General features: G+C 45.0%; 1 protein-coding gene across 1 annotated transcript in view; it reads right to left on the bottom strand.

Annotated features, from left to right (window-relative positions):
• The window catches only part of LOC311235601 (uncharacterized protein), a gene marked incomplete at its 3' end in the record, with an annotated part of 110,679 nt that overhangs the window by 13,483 nt on the left and 76,480 nt on the right, over positions 1-20,716 (bottom strand). Inside the window, exons 3-4 of the mRNA XM_084323066.1 lie at positions 11,065-11,151; positions 9,570-9,639 (exon numbers count right to left, since the gene is read on the bottom strand). Coding sequence (XP_084179192.1) covers positions 9,570-9,639; positions 11,065-11,151 — 157 coding nt within the window. The remainder of the gene's footprint in view (positions 1-9,569; positions 9,640-11,064; positions 11,152-20,716) is intronic.

Raw genomic sequence — 20,716 nt, 5'->3', positions numbered from 1 at the left:
TACGTCACACCGCTTGCACCCACCTCTTCTTCTTACCACCAATCGGAAGCTCTCATTCGTTTTTTTACTTCCGGAATTTCGGTCATTACTCTACTCGGAGCTCAGGCTAATAACGTTAGCTCCCCGCCAGCCACATTGACAAGTACCAGCGCTTATACATTACTGGCAAATGTCTTGTTGCACTTGTGGCAACAAGCGTTGTCAGCATCGACTTTAGTAAAATAGACCCATACTTTTGAACGTTTCGTTCTGTCCGCCATGATGAGAGCAGAGCTGTCTGTACTGTAGCCTACAACAGCACCTGTGTGTGTGTGAGTGAGTGTGTGTGTGTGTGTGTGTGTGAGCACAGCACAGCCCGCTCCTCGCGCAGGCAGAGAGACTGAGGCAGGAGAGATATAGAAAACAGCCAACAAGATTAGTTTGCGACGTTTAAATTCCTCAAAAAAAAACTCCATAATTTCTCGAGTACCGATAGCAGTACCGATAACGTCGGAGCTTATAAATACTCCGGTCTTTTCTAATATAGTACCGGTTCCCGTTTAGAACCGGGGTCCGGGGGTCATCCCTAGTTCTGAGTTAATTTAGGAGTGAAATGCGAATGAAAGGGTTGAAATCAGTACTCGCAAGGGTGCCCCCAAATATTTTTTTCCATTCGCACAGGCTATTTTTAAGGGCAATATGCGACGCCCTCGTCGCACTGTACAGCCCTGTAGATGACACTGAGAGCACCCAGGGGAATGTTCTGAGTTCATAGATACATTTTCTATTTCAGAACTGAGAACACTATTATAGTGTCATGGTCCCAGCCAGGGATCATGCTCCAACAATATGAACAGTGCTTTTCTGCCGCCCTCTGCTGGCCAAACGCAGCAGCTCCAGATATTGGACTTTATTCTGGATGTTATTAATGGTGCTGTGTTTTATCTGTTCATGTTGTGTGGTGTGTAGCTTGTGTTTTAAAAGGTTTATCTTTACATGTTTCCTTAAAAGGTTTATCCTTACATATGTTCCTGAAAGGTTTAACCTTTTCATATGTTTCCTTTAAGGTATCCTTTTCATGTTCCTTAAAGGTTCATCTCTTTTGCATATGTTTTTATAAGTGTTAATACTTATAAGTGTTTCCTTTAAGGCTCATTCCCTTTAAACATGTTTTTAATAGTGTTAACATCTTTACATATGTATGTTCCTTTAAGGGCTGTTTGTTTTACATGTTTCCTTTTAGATATTCCTTTACACATGCTTTTAACAATGATGTGAGTTCTTTTACTAATGAGTGCCAGCTGGTATAGGCCAGGCATGGCCAAGACAGGTGACACAAGGTATTTAGTCAAATAACTCACATCATTGTTAAAAGCATGTGTAAAGGAATATCTAAAAGGAAACATGTAAAACAAACAGCCCTTAAAGGAACATATTATGTAAAGATGTTAACACTATTAAAAACAAAAGCACTGTTCATATTGTTCGAGCATGATCCCTGGCTGGGACCATGACATATAGAATGAAGCTCATTTATGTATAAAAAATTAAATATACATTGTGTGCGTCCATAAATTCAGTCTCCCATTTATTGTCAATGGAGCAGCTCCAGACTTTAGCCTAGCTAGAGTTTTAAGCTATGCTAATGGTCCGTATCTGCCGATTTGTGCTAAGCTAGGCTAGTTTGCAGCCGATAACTGTCTATCTTGGAAATTGAGTAAATTGGTATCTATCTTCTTGTCTGACTCTAGAGAAGACAGGAAGCTTATTTCTCATAATGTTGGCATGTTCGTTTAATAAATGAGTACCTCAGACAAAGAACCATATAACTCAATTTGAAGTTTTCAGAGGAGTGTTGTGTTCATTCATAGTTAAAGACAGTAGAGGTCAACTCCTTTCTTGTGATGTATCACATTCACACTAAGTGATTTGGATTGGCTTTACAACAGCAAAATACATGGGCCGTCCAAATAATGACCACGGAGAACAGAGTTATATGGTTCTTCAGTGCAAGGGTTAAATTATTGTTGGATGTAAAAGTCACAGACTCAAGTTTCTCATTAATTTCCTTTCACTGTACGATGATTTCCGTTAATTTCCATCACAGTCCTGTCCTGCTCTTTGCTTCTATAATGCTAACTCACTGATCATTTTGCATATACACCACACACACACACACACACACACACACACACACACACACACACACACACACACACACACACACACAAGCACAAGCACAAGCACAAGCACAAGCACAAGCACAAGCACAAGCACAAGCACAAGCACACACCATGCACACTCTCCCCCTCTGAGGCTCCAAGGTCACAGAGTCCTCTGCAGCCAGTAAGCACACATTGGAAATGAAAAACGTGCAAGCAGGATATTGCTCTGGTCTTCATAAACAGTATGTCTGTGTGTGTGTGTGTGTGTGTGTGTGTGTGTGTGTGTGTGTGTGTGTGTGTGTGTGTGTGTGTGTGTGTGTGTGTGTGTGTGTGTGTGTGTGTGATTGTGAGTGTAGGCTATGCGTGTTACTACCATCAGCCTCCTGTATTATTGCAAGTGGACATTCGCAGGCATATGAACATGCTCAGTAGATATGCTCCTGTGTGTATAGTCCTGTGTGTGTGTGTGTGTGTGTGTGTGTGTGTGTGTGTGTGTGTGTGTGTGTGTGTGTGTGTGTGTGTGCGTGTGTGTGTGTGTGTGTGCATGTGTGTGTGTGTATTGCAGTTGTGTGCCCCATTCTGTAATCCTGGATTTATGCTGCAGTGTCACAGCTGTCTGCCCTTAATCTCATGATGAACACACGTGTGCGTGCGCACACACACACACACACACACACACACACACACACACACACACACACACACACACACACACACACACACACACGTCACACACACTACAGCTATTTGACTCATTATAGCCCAAACGGATACAGCCCACATGGTGTTATGGCCACAACAGCATTAGGTTAGATCTGCCACATTTTAAATGGTCTTCTATCTGTTTGTTTGGTCTTCTAACCGGTTTTGATTGGTTCATAGCCGTGGTATAATGAGCATAATACAGCTATGATTCTAATTCCTTTTCATAAGTCAGTATCACTACGCGTATGAGGGGGAAAAAACTTTAGCATAACGTTACTGTGGTTTAAGCAGCTACACCTGCCCTGGGTCAAGCTAATCAGACCTGGGATCAGCTACACCTGCCCTGGGTCAAGCTGATCAGATCTGGGATCAGACCTGGGATCAGCTACACCTGCCCTGGGTCAAGCTGATCAGACCTGGGATCAGACCTGGGATCAGCTACACCTGCCCTGGGTCAAGCTGGACAGACCTGGGATCAGACCTGGGATCAGCTACACCTGCCCTGGGTCAAGCTGGACACAGGATAAATCTGCAACCCTCACACACACTTTGACTTCTCCAGCACCTTCAACACCATCCAGCCTTTGCGGCTAGTGGAGAAGCTCACAGTGATGCAGCTGGAGCATGGCCTGGATCACTGACTAGTCACCAACAGACCACAGTATGACTGTCAGATGTGCTGGTGAGCGACACCGGTGCTCCCCAAGGAACTGTGCTGTCACCCTTCCTGTCTGTCATGATGTTTCCATCTGCTCTGGCTTGTGCCATCTTGCCACCTCTTCAATAAACTGCACTGTGCTGTTCATACCACCTCTGCCTGTGACTCTGTGTCAGAGAGCCCTGTAGAAAGACACTTTGGTTGAGTCAGTGTGACACCGTTTTTCTAGGGGGTACACAACAAATGGCAACACAGTATGAAAATAAATAGCTAAATAAGTTGCATAGCATAATTTTGAACATTATTATTTACTAATGAAAACTATTTAAATTGAAGTGTGTCCTTACTTTCATATTGCCGTAGACTACTTAGTAACCATTTTATAAAAGCAATAGCTCACTTCAGGAAGTGAATCAAGTTACACCTCTGCTTCACGTCGGGCCAAACGCTGCCCCTTAGCTGTGATATATTAACCATATACCATGAGCTGTGATATAATAAAAACCATATACCATGAGCTGTGATATAATAACCATATACCACGAGCTGTGATATAATAACCATATACCACGAGCTGTGATATAATAACCATATACCACGAGCTGTGATATAATAACCATATACCACGAGCTGTGATATAATAACCATATACCTATGAGCTGTGATATAATAACCATATACCACGAGCTGTGATATAATAACCATATACCTATGAGCTGTGATATAATAACCATATACCACAAGCTGTGATATAATAACCATATACCACGAGCTGTGATATAATAACTACAGATGAAGCCAAAAATAGTCCTGGAACCACTGTTTGGGGACTGTTTGGGCATCGTTAACGGTAACAATGACCAGCGGGGGCGCTCGAATACAGCTGGTGACAACGTGCCGACGTGCCTGCTCTCAGTTCATTCAGGAAGAGCTCCGCCCTCGACAAAGGGAGAGTGAGGCAGAGAGAGAATGAGAGCGAATGGACCAAATGCACTGTGTTCTGACCACATGTGTTTGGCTAAAATACATAGTATTGTATTGTATGTATAGTATTGTATCATGCCTCGTTTTATAAAATGTCCTTTGGGCGCAAGCTTTTTTTTTTTTTTTTTTTGTCGCCGCTTTTATTATGAAATTCGTGGCTCTGTGCCTCACTTGTTCAAGTGTTCAACTTGACCGACCATTGCCCGTGTCTGAGACCATACCATTTGCATCGATTCCCTGGCCGTGCAGACAACCAAGATATTCGCCAGAAGTGGATTAAGAATACCAACCGAAAGGACTTTGTTCCCACTAAAAACAGCACGGTAGGTTTTGTCAGTCGACAATCTCACAATGGCAAATGTTAGCATACAGCTGCCTAGCCTAGCGTCTAGCCTTAACATGGTGAAAACACGTCTTTAAGCTATTGTATTGTACCCATTCTGCAATCTGTTAATAAAGTTTTCAATCGATCAATCACTAGCTAGCTAGCTAACGTTACCAAACGATATATTGATTGATTGAAAACGTTAACAGATTGCAGAATGGGTACAATACAGACCAGAGAAAGACTTTCGTCTTGTTTACATCAGGGTCCCCCATTTTAAATTCATCAAGACATTTATGACATACACAACATACAGATACACACTACTGTTACATCCAGACATTTATGACATACAGGATATACAGACAACTCTGTCTATATATAGACAGTTTCTAAAAGAGAATATCTACATTTGAGGGGGAGGAAACTGTACATTGAACTGTACATAACTATCAATAGACTAGCTAGCTATTTGTCTGTATCTCTGTCTAGATAGATGCATGATTAGCTATTGATAGTCTGTGTCTGTTATATCAATTCAATATTGCCAGAGACAATTGCACTGCTACTTGCTTGGCAACATTGTAACAAAATGCAGTCGTGCCAATAAAGCATTATTGAATTGTATTGACAAGAAGGCAAACTTTTTTAGTAATCCAGACAGTTCCCACACCTAATAATTGGCCGTCTGTCTAGATAGGTAAGTAGATAGATGCATTAGCTACTTATAGTCTGTGTCTATTTTCATGTCATTTTCCATACCCAGTTCTCTTCTCTAATGTATTTTCTTTTTATGTTGCAGGTACCTGTCAAACTGGAGACTCTTTCCACTCCATCGCCTTCAGCTACAGAGTGGGGTTTTGCACTGTAGCAAGGATTTTGCGTAGTGTGTGTGAGGCTATGGGAGTGTATGGTCTCCGACTACATGCCTGTACCAGCGGCTGAAGCCTGGAGGAAGATTGCGGGGGGACTACGAGAGGCTCAAGTTCAAGTTCAAGTTCAAGTTCTTTAATAGTTGTCATACAGAAGTACAGAATACTTTCATACAAAATGCTTCTTACTGTTACGCTCCAGAGACTGTGCTAGACAAGATAGTATCAAATAACATAATAACATAATATAGCATGAATTTAGAAGAAGAATGAGGTCACAGTTGTTCGGTATAGACATATGTACAATGTTCTGAGTTACCATATAATATACAATACACAATACTATGCAGTGTACTAATGTACAGTACTATCTAGTGCAAAGCAGAAGTGGGATGAGGTACAATTTTAGGTACAATTTACAGTAAGGTGTACGAGTTGTAGTGCAATCCTTCATCCATAAATATAAAGTGTGGGGAGTGGGTGCTACAGTGTGTTTGTTTAAAGTGGGTGTGTGCTATAAAGTGTGTGTAGTGGGTGCTACAGTGTGTTTGTTTAAAGTGAGTGTGTGCGTGTGGATGTGTGTGCTATGTGTGTTTGGTGGTTGTTGTTGTGTAGTGTTCATTCATTGTTCGTTTAGCAGCCTGATGGCCTGGGGATAGAAGCTACTTCTGAGTCTTTCTGTGCTCGCCTTGAGACTCCTGTGTCGCTTGCCTGACGGCAGCAGTTCAAAGAGGCAGTTGTTCGGGTGGCTCGAGTCCTTAATAATTCTCTTAGCCTTCCCCTTGCAACGCTTGTTGTAAATGTTCTGGAGAGTGGGGAGCCCCCCTCCAATTGTGCGTTCGGCTGAACGTGTCACTCTTTGTAGTCTGCTTTGGTCTTTTGCAGTGCTATTCCCAAACCAGGAGGTGATGTTGCCGGTCAAGATGCTCTCTATTGTACATGAGTAGAAGTTCTTAAGGATCTTCTGGCTGACTTGGAACTTCCTTAGGCGCCTGAGGAAGTAGAGGCGTTGTCGTGCCTTCTTCACCACACTGTTAATGTGTATGGTCCATTTCAAGTCCTCGGATATGTGGGCTCCGAGGTACTTGAAGCTGTTGACTCTCTCAACCGGTGCCCCGTCGATGCTGAGGGGGCTGTAGTCCTTGACCCCCGACCTCCTGAAGTCCACAATCATCTCTTTTGTTTTGCTGACGTTCAGGGAGAGGCTGTTTTCCTGGCACCATCCCGCCAGGACCTTGACCTCTTCCAGGTAGGCCCTCTCGTCGTTGGCAGAGATCAGGCCCACCACCACTGTGTCGTCAGCAAATTTGACGATTGTATTGCTACTCCGCTGAGCCACACAGTCGTGTGTGTACAGGGAGTAGAGGAGGGGACTCAGAACACAGCCCTGGGGGGCCCCTATGTTGAGGGTGATGGATGAGGAGGTGCAGTTGCCTGCTCTCACCACCTGGGGTCTGCCAGTCAGGAAGTCCAAGACCCACTGGCAGAGGTCATAGCCCAAGCCCAGGTCCCTGAGCTTGGCTATGAGTATGGAGGGGACTATGGTATTGAATGCCGAGCTGTAGTCGATGAATAGCATTCTCACATAGTTCCCCTGCCTCTTGTCCAGGTGTGATGCTGCTGTGTGCAGCACATGGGATATGGCGTCCTCCGTGGACCTGTTGGGGCGGTATGCAAATTGCAGGGGGTCCATGTTGATGGGGAGGGAGGAGCAGATGTAGCCCTTTACTAGCTTCTCAAAGCACTTCATGGCTATGGAGGTGAGAGCTACAGGGCGGTAGTCGTTGAGGCAAGCAGGCTTGGATTTTTTGGGTACAGGGATAATAGTGGACTTCTTCAGGCAGGTGGGGATGACAGCCTGTTCTAAGGACAGGTTAAATATGTCAGTGAATACTGGGGCCAGTTGGTCGGCACAGACTTTTAGGACGCGGCCGGGGATGCCGTCCGGACCTGCTGCCTTCCTGATATTCACTTTTTTAAAGGTCCGCCTCACCTCATGCTCTGTTACCCTGAACACTGCGCCTCCATCAGCAGCCGACCCCCCCCCCCCCATTGCCGAGGCTTGTGAGCTGGTGTTGTTATTACCAGCATCAAACCTCGCATAGAAGGTATTGAGGTCGTTTGCTAAGGAGATGTCATTGTTCAGTTTGAGGGAGGCGCCTTTGTAGTCTGTCATCGTTTTGAGCCCCTGCCACATAGCTCTAGAGTCAGCTTGTTCAAACTGGAGTTCAATTTTATCCCTGTAGCGCCGTTTGGCCTCTGACACTGTCCTCCTTACGTTGTGTTGCGCCACCTTGTGGTCATTCATGTTGCCTGCCACTAGGCCGTCATTGTATGCTTTGGTGCGCTCTCTCAGAGCTTCACGGACGGATTTGTCTACCCAGGGTTTTTGATTTGGGTAAACTTTCATTTTGGTAGTGGGGATTGTTTCTTTCACCCTAGTACAGACATAGTCCAGCACTGTCTCCGTGTAGGCATTAATGTTATCTGTGTCGCGGAATACAATCCAGTCTGTGTTGTGGAACACTGACCGGATCGTGTCCTCTGACGTCACATCCCATTTCTGCACCTCTCGCGAGACTACGGGAGTACTTTTAATTCTTTGTCTGTACTTTGGTGTAAGGAAAATGGATGCGTGATCTGACTTGCCAAAGCCACTATCAGAATGAGCCTTGTAGCCACCTTTAAATTGCGTGTAACAGTGATCTAGGATGTTACCGCCTCTGGTGTTGCAAGTCACATGCTGGTAGAAATCAGGCAATACCTTTCTCAGATTGGCGCTATTGAAATCTCCCAGTACTAAAATGGCGGCGTTAACGTTCGTCGCTTGTATATTATTTACCTCGTCGTGGAGTCTGGAGAGCGCGGCGTTGTTGTTGGCTCTGGGCATTCGCCAACTGAGGGGCCTGCTGCCTCCTCTTTTATTTAATTTTTTTTTTTATCTTTTTCCCCCTCCTTTTTCCTCCGATTTTCTCCCATCCCAATGTTAGTCGTTATGCCAATTCCCAATCCCCTTCCTGGTCGCTGCACACTTACCCCCCACAGTCGGTCTGGGAGAGTGGAGGCTATCACGTGCTTCCTCCGACACACGTCTAGCCAATCAACCGCTTCTTTTCACCTGGCAGCGCGGACTCTCACTGAGCGGGTGTAACGTGTGGAAGGATCACACTACGCCCCGACCGAACTGTAGGAGTCGCTGTTTACAACGACCCGGACCCACCCCGCCAGCTTTCCCACCCTCTAATACTGCCAATTGTATTAGTGTGAACGGCCAGCCAAGCTGGTGACAACGGCGGAGCTGTGAGCTGGATTCGAACAGGCAAATCCAGCATCTCCGGCGTTTGGTGACGAACGCAATCTCCGCTACGCCACCTGACCGCCCCTCCTGCTGCCTCCTCTTAATAATATTATTAATATCCATAACATAATATTTTAAGTTTACCTGAGTTAACCATATGGTTAACCATGCGCCCCTCGCGGCAAAGTGTCCATGAAAACTAAAGGCTTCATCTGTATATACTAGGGATGTCCGATATTAGCTGTGATATAATCACCATATACCATGAGCTGTGATATAATAACCATATACCACGAGCTGTGATATAATAACCATATACCACGGCCTGAGGTAAGCTATTGCTTAATTCTCCATCATTGAATAGCTCAGACAGAACAACCTTCACAAACCAAAAGATTGTCAAAATGTGAATCTGGAAGACTGCATCAATTAAGCTAATTGTTCCTATGCATACTGTATACATACACATGCACACGTGTGCATGTATGCACACACACACACACACACACACACACACACACATACGTGCATGCACACAAACACACACACACATGCACACACACACACACACTAGTGGATCTACCTTTGAGTGAAGGTGGCTGGTAAGTGTTGACCAGTTTTTTCTGCAATGCTCCAGTCTCTCCCAGAACCCACTGCAGAAGACAAATACAATGTCATTATCCTGTCGTCACATGACAGCTATGTACAACCCCACTGTACAAGTTCACATGGTCATGAAGGTTTTCCTTAATTCCTGAATCGTTTTTGGAGATCTACTGTAAGTTGTTGTTTTAGCATGACAGCAACAATATACATTTACTTGTTAGGCATTTATACATACTGTTCTTACAAGTGCCAACATAGCAAGTAGCCAAACATGAGGAGTGCAGAGGACACACTGATCCAATAAGCAGCCTGACAATATGGAGCTAGAAATAAAAGCTGCCTACAGTACTAAGGATAACGAAGCAACAGGTCAAACAGTATAACCTCCTCTTCCTCCACCTCCTCCCTCCTCCACTATCCTACTCCTCTTCCCACATCCTCCTCCTCCACTCTCCTCCCCCTCCTCTTTCTCCTCTCTCCACATCCTCCTCCACCTCCACCCCCTCCTCTCTCCACATCCTCCTCTTCCTCCTCCTCTCTCCTCCTCATCCTCCCCCTCCTCTCTCCACATCCTCCTCCTCCTCTTCCTCCTCTCTCCTCCTCATCCTCCCCCTCCTCTCTCCTCATCCTCCCCCTCCTCTCTCCACATCCTCCTCCTCCTCTCTCTTCTCCTCCTCTCTCCATATCCTCTTCCTCCTCCCCCTCCTCTCTCCACATCCTCCCCCTCCTCTCTCCACATCCTCCTCCTCCTCTCTCTCCTCCTCCTCCTCTCTCCTCTACTCCAAGAGGAGGCTGTCTTTGACTAGCAGAAGATGTTCATGACAGTGGACACAGTGGTCCTCAACCTGGGGCCCCGGTGGCACAAACATCATGTTTAGAATCTTTAGTACAGATGCTTTTTTCTTATAAGCCCAAAGTCCTCCTCCAATCATTCATCAAGTTAAAGTGGCAATTCTTAAGATCCTCATTTTTGTTTATTTTGGCGACATCTATTGGTGATAAGTGGTCATTGCTCTTGTGGTTTTGCACTGTATTGACTTGCTGTCCATCTTGAATATTCATGCTAACTACTGAGTTAATCTTCTATTCATTCCAAACAAACTGTTGTTGTGGTGATGTAAAACACATCACTTCCTGTGTGCCAGATGATTTTCCGGGGAATGTCCTACCAGACACCAGTGTTTAGAACAGCAGAGAACAGTGAATGTAAAAACATTCTTAAACCATGGTAAGAAGTAGAATCAAAAGAGATTAAAGGGGACATTAAATCATTATTTTGTGTCAAAGTCCACCATTCTGTCATTGCTTGATTATGTAGGAGGGTCATGAACAGGCATTCTGTTTTTAGGGGCCATGAACAGGCATCCTTCTGTTTTTAGGGGTCATGAACAGGCATCCTCTGTTTTTAGGGGTCATGAACAGACATTCTTCTGTTTTAGGGGTCCACTGCACTAAGAGGTCTAGTCTTGTACCTGGTGAGGGGCGCTGCTGTCCTCAGGAGACGGCGGTCTGTCTGTCAGTCTGAACAGAGTTGCTGGGGTCGGTCTCCGCCGTCGGATCTTAGAGAATAACAGAGAGAGAGAGACGAATTCAGCACCACTATAATGTTCACACGTCTGTATATATATGTACTGTATGTATGTATGTATGTATGTATGTATGTATGTATGTATGTATGTATGTATGTATGTATGTATGTATGTATGTATGTATGTATGTGTGTGTGTGTGTGTGTGTGTGTGTGTGTGTGTGTGTGTGTGTGTGTGTGTGTGTGTGTCTGTCTGTCTGTCTGTCTGTCTGTCTGTCTGTCTGTCTGTCTGTCTGTCTGTCTGTCTGTCTGTCTGTCTGTCTGTCTGTCTGTCTGTCTGTCTGTCTGTCTGTCTGTCTGTCTGTCTGTCTGTCTTCTGTCTGTCTGTCTGTCTGTCTGCCTGTCTGTCTGTCTGTCTGTCTGTCTGTCTGTCTGTCTGTCTGTCTGTCTGTCTGTCTGTCTGTCTGTCTGTCTGTCTGTCTGTCTGTCTGTCTGTCTGTCTGTGTGTGTGTGTGTGTGTGTGTGTGTCTGACTGTGTGTGTGTGTGTGTGTGTATCTGTATGAATGTGTTGAAATGTGTAATATAATGTGTTTATATGAATTGATATTTCACTATGACAGAGTGGACATGTTAAGCTTGACAACATCCAACTAAACACATAATATGATGAAAATTATGAAATTCAAGTGTAAATATGTACTCTACAACTAGCTGCTGTTTCAGCCTCCATTGAAGAAAGACAACATGACAGTAATAATGTTAAGGGTTTCTTAACACTTTGCATGCCACGCCCGAGATTTCTCGGGTTTACCCCCCGCGGGTTGAATGCCCACTCACAAGAATTCTCGTATTTTCTCTTTTTTTTTCTTTTTTTAGCGATCTGAAATCATATTTCATCAACCAAGTCTACCGTTGGAAATTCAGCTACCTCAGGCGCTCAGATGTGAAAAAAGCGCCCCCTATCGTCTCCCAAGTGGTAATTCACCCTTTTGGATTGAACTCAATGAAAATTAATGAAAAAAAAAACCTGCACTCCACATTTTACTTCTCACTCACGCAGCCGGCATCTACCAGCTTCATGCTGGACTCTCGGAGCCGCGGGAATATGTGTTTTACTGTATACACGGTGAATCAATAAAAATATCGATTTTTTCGAATGGCGATCAGGAATTGGAATAATCCATTTGGATACCATCTGATCTCAGGTAAGGAATCTATGTTACAAGTCTAAGGATAATCAGACTCGTTTTCACGGATATATAAGCTTTTATGTGATTATGTGATATGGCTGTTTGACTATGCGCGCCGTCAGGAAATAGGAGAAGCGATTTTCAGCGCGCGCCACGAGTAGGGTTGGGCACCGAAAACCGGTTCTAATAGGAACCGGTTCCTAAAGTCCGGAAGTAACATATTTGAATTTCGATTCTAAATTTCAATTTTTTTTTTTTTTCTACTTTTTTTTTTTTTACTTTGTTAATTAATACCCTAGTTACAGTACAGCAACCAAATTAAACTGTATCAAGTCAACTGAAAATGTGAATAGTATGATTTTCTTTTTGAAATAAAAAAAAGAAAAAAAAATCTCCTTCGAAATAAGCTGTGACCTGTTTTGACCTGCACCTCAAAGAATCGGAATCGAGAATCGTTTAGAACAGGAATCGATATGGAGAATCGGAATCGGAACCGGAATCGTTCAAATCCAAACGATGCCCAACCCTAGCCACGAGCGTGCATGCGTACACATATACTATCGATAATCTAGCGTTTATTTGAAAACGATTCATAAATAGGCCGAACAATGACAACGTTCTAGAATATTCCAGTAAAAGGCGATTATCATGGAAACCTCTTTTTTCTCTGTGAAAACGAGGGGTTTTCTAAATGCTATGAAACGGAAATGAACCGATAAAAAAACAATCTGCTTCGACAATGTTCACTGGAATAGGTCATTGATAATGCGACGGGCAGATTAGACACATAGCCATAATTTAAAACATAGATTAGGCCAGTGGTTCCCAAAGTCGGGGTCGCGACCCAAAGGTGGGCCGCGAGCAGCCACGGGAGGGCCGCGAGATGATTTCCAAAAAATAAAAATATCACAGCAGAGTGGGGGCTCGACAGCGGGGGCTCGACAGCAGAGTGGGGGCTCGACAGCAGAGTGGGGGCTCGACAGCAGAGTGGGGGCTCGACAGCAGAGTGGGGGCTCGACAGCAAAGTGGGGGCTCGACAGCAGAGTGGGGGCTCGACAGCAGAGTGGGGGCTCGACAGCAGAGTGAGCACTCGACAGCAGAGTGGGGGCTCGACAGCAGAGTGGGGGCTCGACAGCAAAGTGGGGGCTCGACAGCAAAGTGGGGGCCCGACAGACAGCAGAGTGGGGGCTCGACAGCAGAGTGAGGGCTCGACAGCAGAGTGAGGGCTCGACAGCAGAGTGAGGGCTCGACAGCAGAGTGGGGGCTCGACAGCAGAGTGGGGGCTCGACAGCAGAGTGAGGGCTCGACAGCAGAGTGGGGGCTCGACAGCAGAGTGAGGGCTCGACAGCAGAGTGAGGGCTCGACAGCAGAGTGAGGGCTCGACAGCAGAGTGGGGGCTCGACAGCAGAGTGGGGGCCTGACAGCAGAGTGGGGGCTCAACAGCAGAGTGGGGGCTCGACAGCAGAGTGGGGGCTCGACAGCAGAGTGAGGGCTCGACAGCAGAGTGAGGGCTCGACAGCAGAGTGGGGGCTCGACAGCAGAGTGGGGGCTCGACAGCAGAGTGAGGGCTCGACAGCAGAGTGAGGGCTCGACAGCAGAGTGGGGGCCTGACAGCAGAGTGGGGGCTCGACAGCAGAGTGGGGGCTCGACAGCAGAGTGGGGGCTCGACAGCAGAGTGAGGGCTCGACAGCAGAGTGGGGGCTCGACAGCAGAGTGGGGGCTCAACAGCAGAGTGGGGGCTCGACAGCGGGGGCTCGACAGCAGAGTGGGGGCTCGACAGCAGAGTGGGGGCTCGACAGCAGAGTGGGGGCTCGACAGCAGAGTGGGGGCTCGACAGCAAAGTGGGGGCTCGACAGCAGAGTGGGGGCTCGACAGCAGAGTGGGGGCTCGACAGCAGAGTGGGGGCTCAACAGCAGAGTGGCGGCCTGACAGCAGAGTGGGGGCTCAACAGCAGAGTGGGGGCTCGACAGCAGAGTGGGGGCTCGACAGCAGAGTGAGGGCTCGACAGCAGAGTGAGGGCTCGACAGCAGAGTGGGGGCTCGACAGCAGAGTGGGGGCTCGACAGCAGAGTGAGGGCTTGACAGTAGAGTGAGGGCTCGACAGCAGAGTGGGGGCTCGACAGCAGAGTGGGGGCTCGACAGCAGAGTGAGGGCCTGACAGTAGAGTGAGGGCTCGACAGCAGAGTGAGGGCTCGACAGCAGAGTGAGGGCTCGACAGCAGAGTGGGGGCTCGACAGCAGAGTGAGCGCTCGACAGCAGAGTGGGGGCTCGACAGCAGAGTGGGGGCTCAACAGCAGAGTGGGGGCTCGACAGCGGGGGCTCGACAGCAGAGTGGGGGCTCGACAGCAGAGTGGGGGCTCGACAGCAGAGTGGGGGCTCGACAGCAGAGTGGGGGCTCGACAGCAAAGTGGGGGCTCGACAGCAGAGTGGGGCCTCGACAGCAGAGTGGGGGCTCGACAGCAGAGTGAGCACTCGACAGCAGAGTGGGGGCTCGACAGCAGAGTGGGGGCTCGACAGCAAAGTGGGGGCTCGACAGCAGAGTGGGGGCCCGACAGACAGCAGAGTGGGGGCTCGTCCGCCGTACATCATGGCTGCCTCCGCCGTACATCATGGCTGCCTCCGCCGTACATCATGGCTGCCTTCGCCGTATATCATGGGACAAACTACTGATCACTATTATCACTATGTAAGAGCAGTCCGGTGCCAGTTATTCCCAAAATCTGGATTATGTCTCGTTCTAAATGGCCTTCCTAGTTCATTGGTCACATCAGGTCAGAGCTGCTGGATTACCTTTTTTCACTGCGCAGCCAATGGCAGCAAGCCAGGGGTGTAAAAAGTACCCAGAAATTATAAATTTTAATTGTAAAAGTCAAGAAGTTTCTACTTTTAAATGTACTTACGTACTAAAAAGTAAAAATACAATTTTTTTTTTTATTCTGGGGTAATGAAATGTATCTATCTATCTATCTATCTATCTATCTATCTATCTATCTATCTATCTATCTATCTATCTATCTATCTATATATCTATCTATCTATCTATCTATCTATCTATCTATCTATCTATCTATCTATCTATCTATCTATCTATCTATCTATCTATCTATCTATCTATCTATCTATCTATCTATCTATCTATCTATCTATCTATCTATCTATCTATCTCTATCTTTACACCCCTGGAGCAAGCAGCGCTTTCATGTCAGGGACTCAATCATCGAGGCTTCATCACATGGCCTCTAGAAGGCATTATTTGATAGCCGTTTGCAATGCATTCTCGGGGGCTCACAAGTAAATCTTTTGATTGCACCTGTACTTGTGCTTTGTATAATAGTCCCAAAAATGAAGTGCAGCGCGGTCCGATGCCTGTTGATTCCGAGGAAGATGCTCCTGCAAAAGACTAGATGTTATGAGTGCTCCAGTGTACTTTGGGTCTTCTATTCTGAAGGGCCCTGGTGAAAAGGTTGCTTATATAGATAATACAATTTCATTTAACTTCATTGAACACAGGCGCCATGGGTCATTGGTGCTGTTTTTTATTCAATTATTTCCCTCGCTGTCTCTATAGATGGTTTCATTGGATTTGTGTTGCTAGGGAACAGCTTTGACCTGAGATTATTTTCTGTCTTCTACTGATTTTAATAAGGCATAATGCTATAAGCACCCAAGTGTCCATAGCCAACAATGCTATTTTCACCCGCGGTCGAATGGCCAATGTGGGTATTTACACTCTGGTGTATATAGCATGGCAGAAACAAGCACCCAGGTGTCTGTAGCCAACAATGCTATTTGCACCCGAGGTCGAGGGGTTTGGTTGTAAATCACACTCCTATGCAGAGCTGTCTCTACACCTGTACGTCACAGCCTTCAAAACGTCATCCAACTCTCTGCGTAAGAGAGTGGGTGTAAATAACCAAATAGGTGACTATTCTCACCCGATGTGCAAATAATAGACACTATATTTTAGTAAACACTGCAAAAGGAAATAAACTTTGGTATGTTTATGTTGTCAAGTTGAAACTGCACTGTAGTGCATACAGGAAGTTGCAGAATCACATATAAACTAGAAAGAGAAGGGAACCTTTTAGTTTGGTGTTCTTTTTGTTTTGTTTGTCTTATTTTGTCTATTGTGTCTCTCGTAGGGCTTTGTTAGGTTAGGAGAGTTTGCGTGGAGATTTGGTAGGTATTAGAATTTGTATATATTTTTTTTTTGCAGCGTAGGGCTGAACGATTTGGGGAAAATATGTAATTGCGATTTTTATGACAGATATTGCAATTGCAATTACATTTCCGATAATACATTTTTTAAAGCAGCCCAACAGAGGTTTATTGTAAATAACTATTTTTTATGTTGTATGATCATGTATACATTTATTATGTATTATATTTCTTTATATTTAAATATCAACATTATATGGCCATAGTAAATACTATCTCTCTGACATCATCTGGTCTTTCCAAAGACCAGATATGGGTAACGAGTGCGCGCACGCACACACACAGAAAGGGAGAATGGCTTATAGCAGACTTAATGATTTTAGAATATTTCAGCTTATGAAGTTAAATGTTTATTATCATCAACTATCCAGTTCGTTTTTATAGTGTAATGTTTTGCTACTTAAACGTTCATTGAACGTACAGTACTGAGAGGGAGAGAGCGAGACAGGCCCAGACCCCCCCCCCCCCCCCCCCACCCTGCAATTTTCTGTGAGCAGGGTTAGCTAGCTTAGCTTAGTTAGCGTTATCAGTTAACATTTGTTTAGGTTTTTAGCACGACGTGGGCATACAGGAATGGTGAGGATGTAAGGCTTGACCTCACTACCCAGCCACACCATAATGTGTATTTCTGATTCTTCACTTGGACATTCCAATGGACATGATGTAATGTTTATATTAAAAACGAATAAAGACTATTGTTAAATAAACAAGGAATGGGAGGGACACTAAATACCCAAGACAAAACGGCTGCAGAGGGGCCATTGTGACATCACACAAAATAATAAAAATACAAATTACACAACCTGGCTTACATTTATGTTGCTATTACATTTTTTTTTTTTTTTTTTATCTTTCTTCCCCTCCTTTTTTCCCGATTTCTCTCCCATCCCACCCTTCCTGGTTGTTGCGTACTTTCCCCTACTGTTGGTCCGGGAGACCGGAGACTGTCACATGCTTTCCTCCGACGCATGTGCAGCCTGGGGCAGGCCAACCTGGCCGCGCAGGCTCTCACCGGGGAGAGTGTAGCGTGTGGGAGGCCACACTATCTCTCCTCAGTTCCAGCCCTCGCTGAGCAGGCGCCCCGACCGAACTGTAGGGGTCGCTGACCACAACGCCCAGGACCCACCCTTCAGCTTTCCCACCCTCTGATACGGCCAATTGTATCAGTGTGAGGGGCCAGCCAAGCTGATAGCAACGCCGGGAGCTGGATTCGAACAGGCGAATCCTAGTGTCTCCCGGTGTTGGTGACGAACGTAGTCTCCGTGCGCCACCTGCCCCCCCCTATTAAATTTATTTATTATGCTGTTTTATGTTTTATTATTGTTTTCTTTCTTTCTTTCTTTCTTTCTTTCTTTCTTTCTTTCTTTCTTTCTTTCTTTCTTTCTTTCTTTCTTTCTTTCTTTCTTTCTTTCTTTCTTTCTTTCTTTCTTTCTTTCTTTCTTTCTTTCTTTCTTTCTTTGTATTATGTTGTTTTTCAACACACCCATAACACAACCATATGTGTTTATTTAACAAATATTTTAAGAGTGTATCAAGATGTTATACAGTATGTGGGAGTTTCGCTCACTGCTCTAATCTTTGCTGACGAGCTATGCGTTCCTCCCTCTCCTCGCTGTACCTTTGTACAATCTGCCAAAATGCATTGTCACTACTTTCAAAATAGCAAAGGGATGGAAAGCAGCCAAACCCGAGGGTGGCATCACATTTTTTTAAGGAGGAGTGGATCAGATGCTTTTATCATCTTGTATTGGTTTTGACTGCAATAATCACTGAATAGTACTTTAATCTACCTTTTGCAACAGGTCCAACCCATTGTGTGATTCCTTATTGAGTAAATTAGGTTTCTATATGGAAATGCTTACATTTATCAACAGGCTATACGATACATCTCCATCTCCCTCCCAAGCCCTACATATATACTCAGAAATGTAATTGATTAATATGTAGTGCCAGACAGCACAGCAGAACCCCTGGTGCTGACCCCCATCTCCAAGGCAACCACTTTCACCGCCCACCTACGTATATGAATATTATATCACAACACTGTCCCCCGTCTATTCTGGTATACTGTGCCGGTCCACACTCACTCGTACAATCATTCAAGTGCACGCTAGTGAAAAGACTGGTCTCTATGGTCAAACAATTTGGTGAAAAACATAAAATGCCACTAGAATAAGTACTTACTACTTCATATATAAATTGTTAAGAGTGTATTGCAATAAGGGGTAGGATTCCTGAATCGAAAGAGACAGTTTTTTTTTTATTATTTGATCTTACTTTGTTTTCTTTCTTCTTTTCACAGCAAATTATCTTTGTATTTTTTACATTGTTATTTCTTGATAAATTGTGTTATTCACGGCTAGACGTAATGAACCCAAATGCAGAACACAGAGACAGGCAGACAGGTATTGGTAAAACAGGCAGGGGTAGAGTGTGACAAAACCATTAATTCATTCATAAATTACTATATAATAATCACTATATCTGTCACAATCACGGCCAGAGCCTCTCTCTCACCCCCTGCTTCCAAGCCCTTATATGGGCAGCTTCCTGTCGAGGTGTTCACACTAGGGGTGGGAATCACCAGAGGCCTCACGATACGATACTATCACGATACTTGAGTCACGATACAATAGTATTGTGATACTGAATATATTGCGATATGCTGAGTATTGCGATATTAATATTGCGATATATTGCGATTTATTACCTTTTTTCAACTGCAAAGTAAAACTTTGTCAACATGTTTTATCTAATAAAATAAAGTTCAGTCTGTTCATCTCACTTCAATCATTTCTATTGCAGAACATGGTATTTTCTCAAGTAGACAGATGTAAACACTGTAATCTGTGTTGCATGTACCTGACAAACTGAACTGTTTGTATTAGTCATATTCCAACTTAACTGAATGCACACGTGTGCATGTGGACTACTGTACTATTATAGGTATTGAAATGAACAATGCAACTTCCTTATACAAAAAAATAAAAAATACAAAACATTTCTAAAATATTTTTTTATAAATAATTAAATATCGATACTTGGCGTCCCTGTATCGATACAGTATCACCACGCAAAGTATCACGATACTACTACGTATCGATATTTTCCCCCACCCCTAGTTCACATGCTGTCAGGACTCTGCTATTTGCACACCTGAGCCTCATCAGGCCATCACCAGCTCTGATAAGAGTCCTGTGGTTCCTGCCACTCAACGTCCGAGTGTTGCTATACCTACCTAGGTACGAGGACGTATCCTACCTTGCTGCTCTGTCTAAATCCTTGCCTTGCTCTAACCTCTGTTCTCCCTGTGCCCAGGACCACCCGCTGCCAGCCTACGCTGTCTCATAGACACCGCCCGCCAGGACGTTCCCGTGGAGCACGAGGAGTGCTCCTGCTTGCACCTGTCGAACATTCCTGTATTGTTTACCCTGTCTGCATGGTACCTATTGCCACCCGGAATATTAAATCAACCTATACCGCTCCATTCTCTCTCTCTTGTGTTCTACTATTGGGCTCCAGTTTAACGCTACCCTAACAATATCAACCAAAGTTGCCACATTGCAAGTATGGATTGTGGATTGTTAAAGTGATGCTTATGTGCATTTGTAAGTTCAACCTCAACTTAAGTGTTTATCTATGACGAGGCGCAGGAGACCCGTTCAAAGCGGGTTGTGTGTTTAAAAAAAAGATTATTAGTTGGCCAGTTTACTTTCAGTTCCTGAAAAAGTTGACTTTTGAGAATACAAGATCCTTTTGAGAATCCATCAGACAATGTCTTCTTGTATCCTCTGTGTCATGGTTTGAAGTGTGGATGGGGGTTACCGGTATTGTCACCCATCTAGATGGTTGGCCAGGCCATTGTTGTATGGTTTCATAATAATAATAATGGATTGGATTTATATAGCGCTCTTCGTGACACCCCAGTGACCCCAGAGCGCTTACAGAGTCCATTATTCGTTCATACACAGTCATACCGGTGGTGGTAAGCTACAATTGCAGCCAGAGCTGCCCTGAGGCAGACTCACGGAAGCATGGCGAATAATCATCGCCTACGGCCGCTCCGACCACCACCAACATTCATTCACATGCATACGAGGCAAGTAGGTTAAGTGTCTTGCCCAAGGACACAACGGCAGTGGGATGGACATGGGCTTGAGCGGGATTCGAACCACCAACCCTTCAATC

The sequence above is a fragment of the Notolepis coatsorum genome (genome assembly GCF_963971535.1).
Source record: "Notolepis coatsorum genome assembly, chromosome: 10".
NCBI classification, from domain to species: domain Eukaryota; kingdom Metazoa; phylum Chordata; class Actinopteri; order Aulopiformes; family Paralepididae; genus Notolepis; species Notolepis coatsorum.
This window is presented reverse-complemented; position numbering and strand designations above follow the sequence as displayed.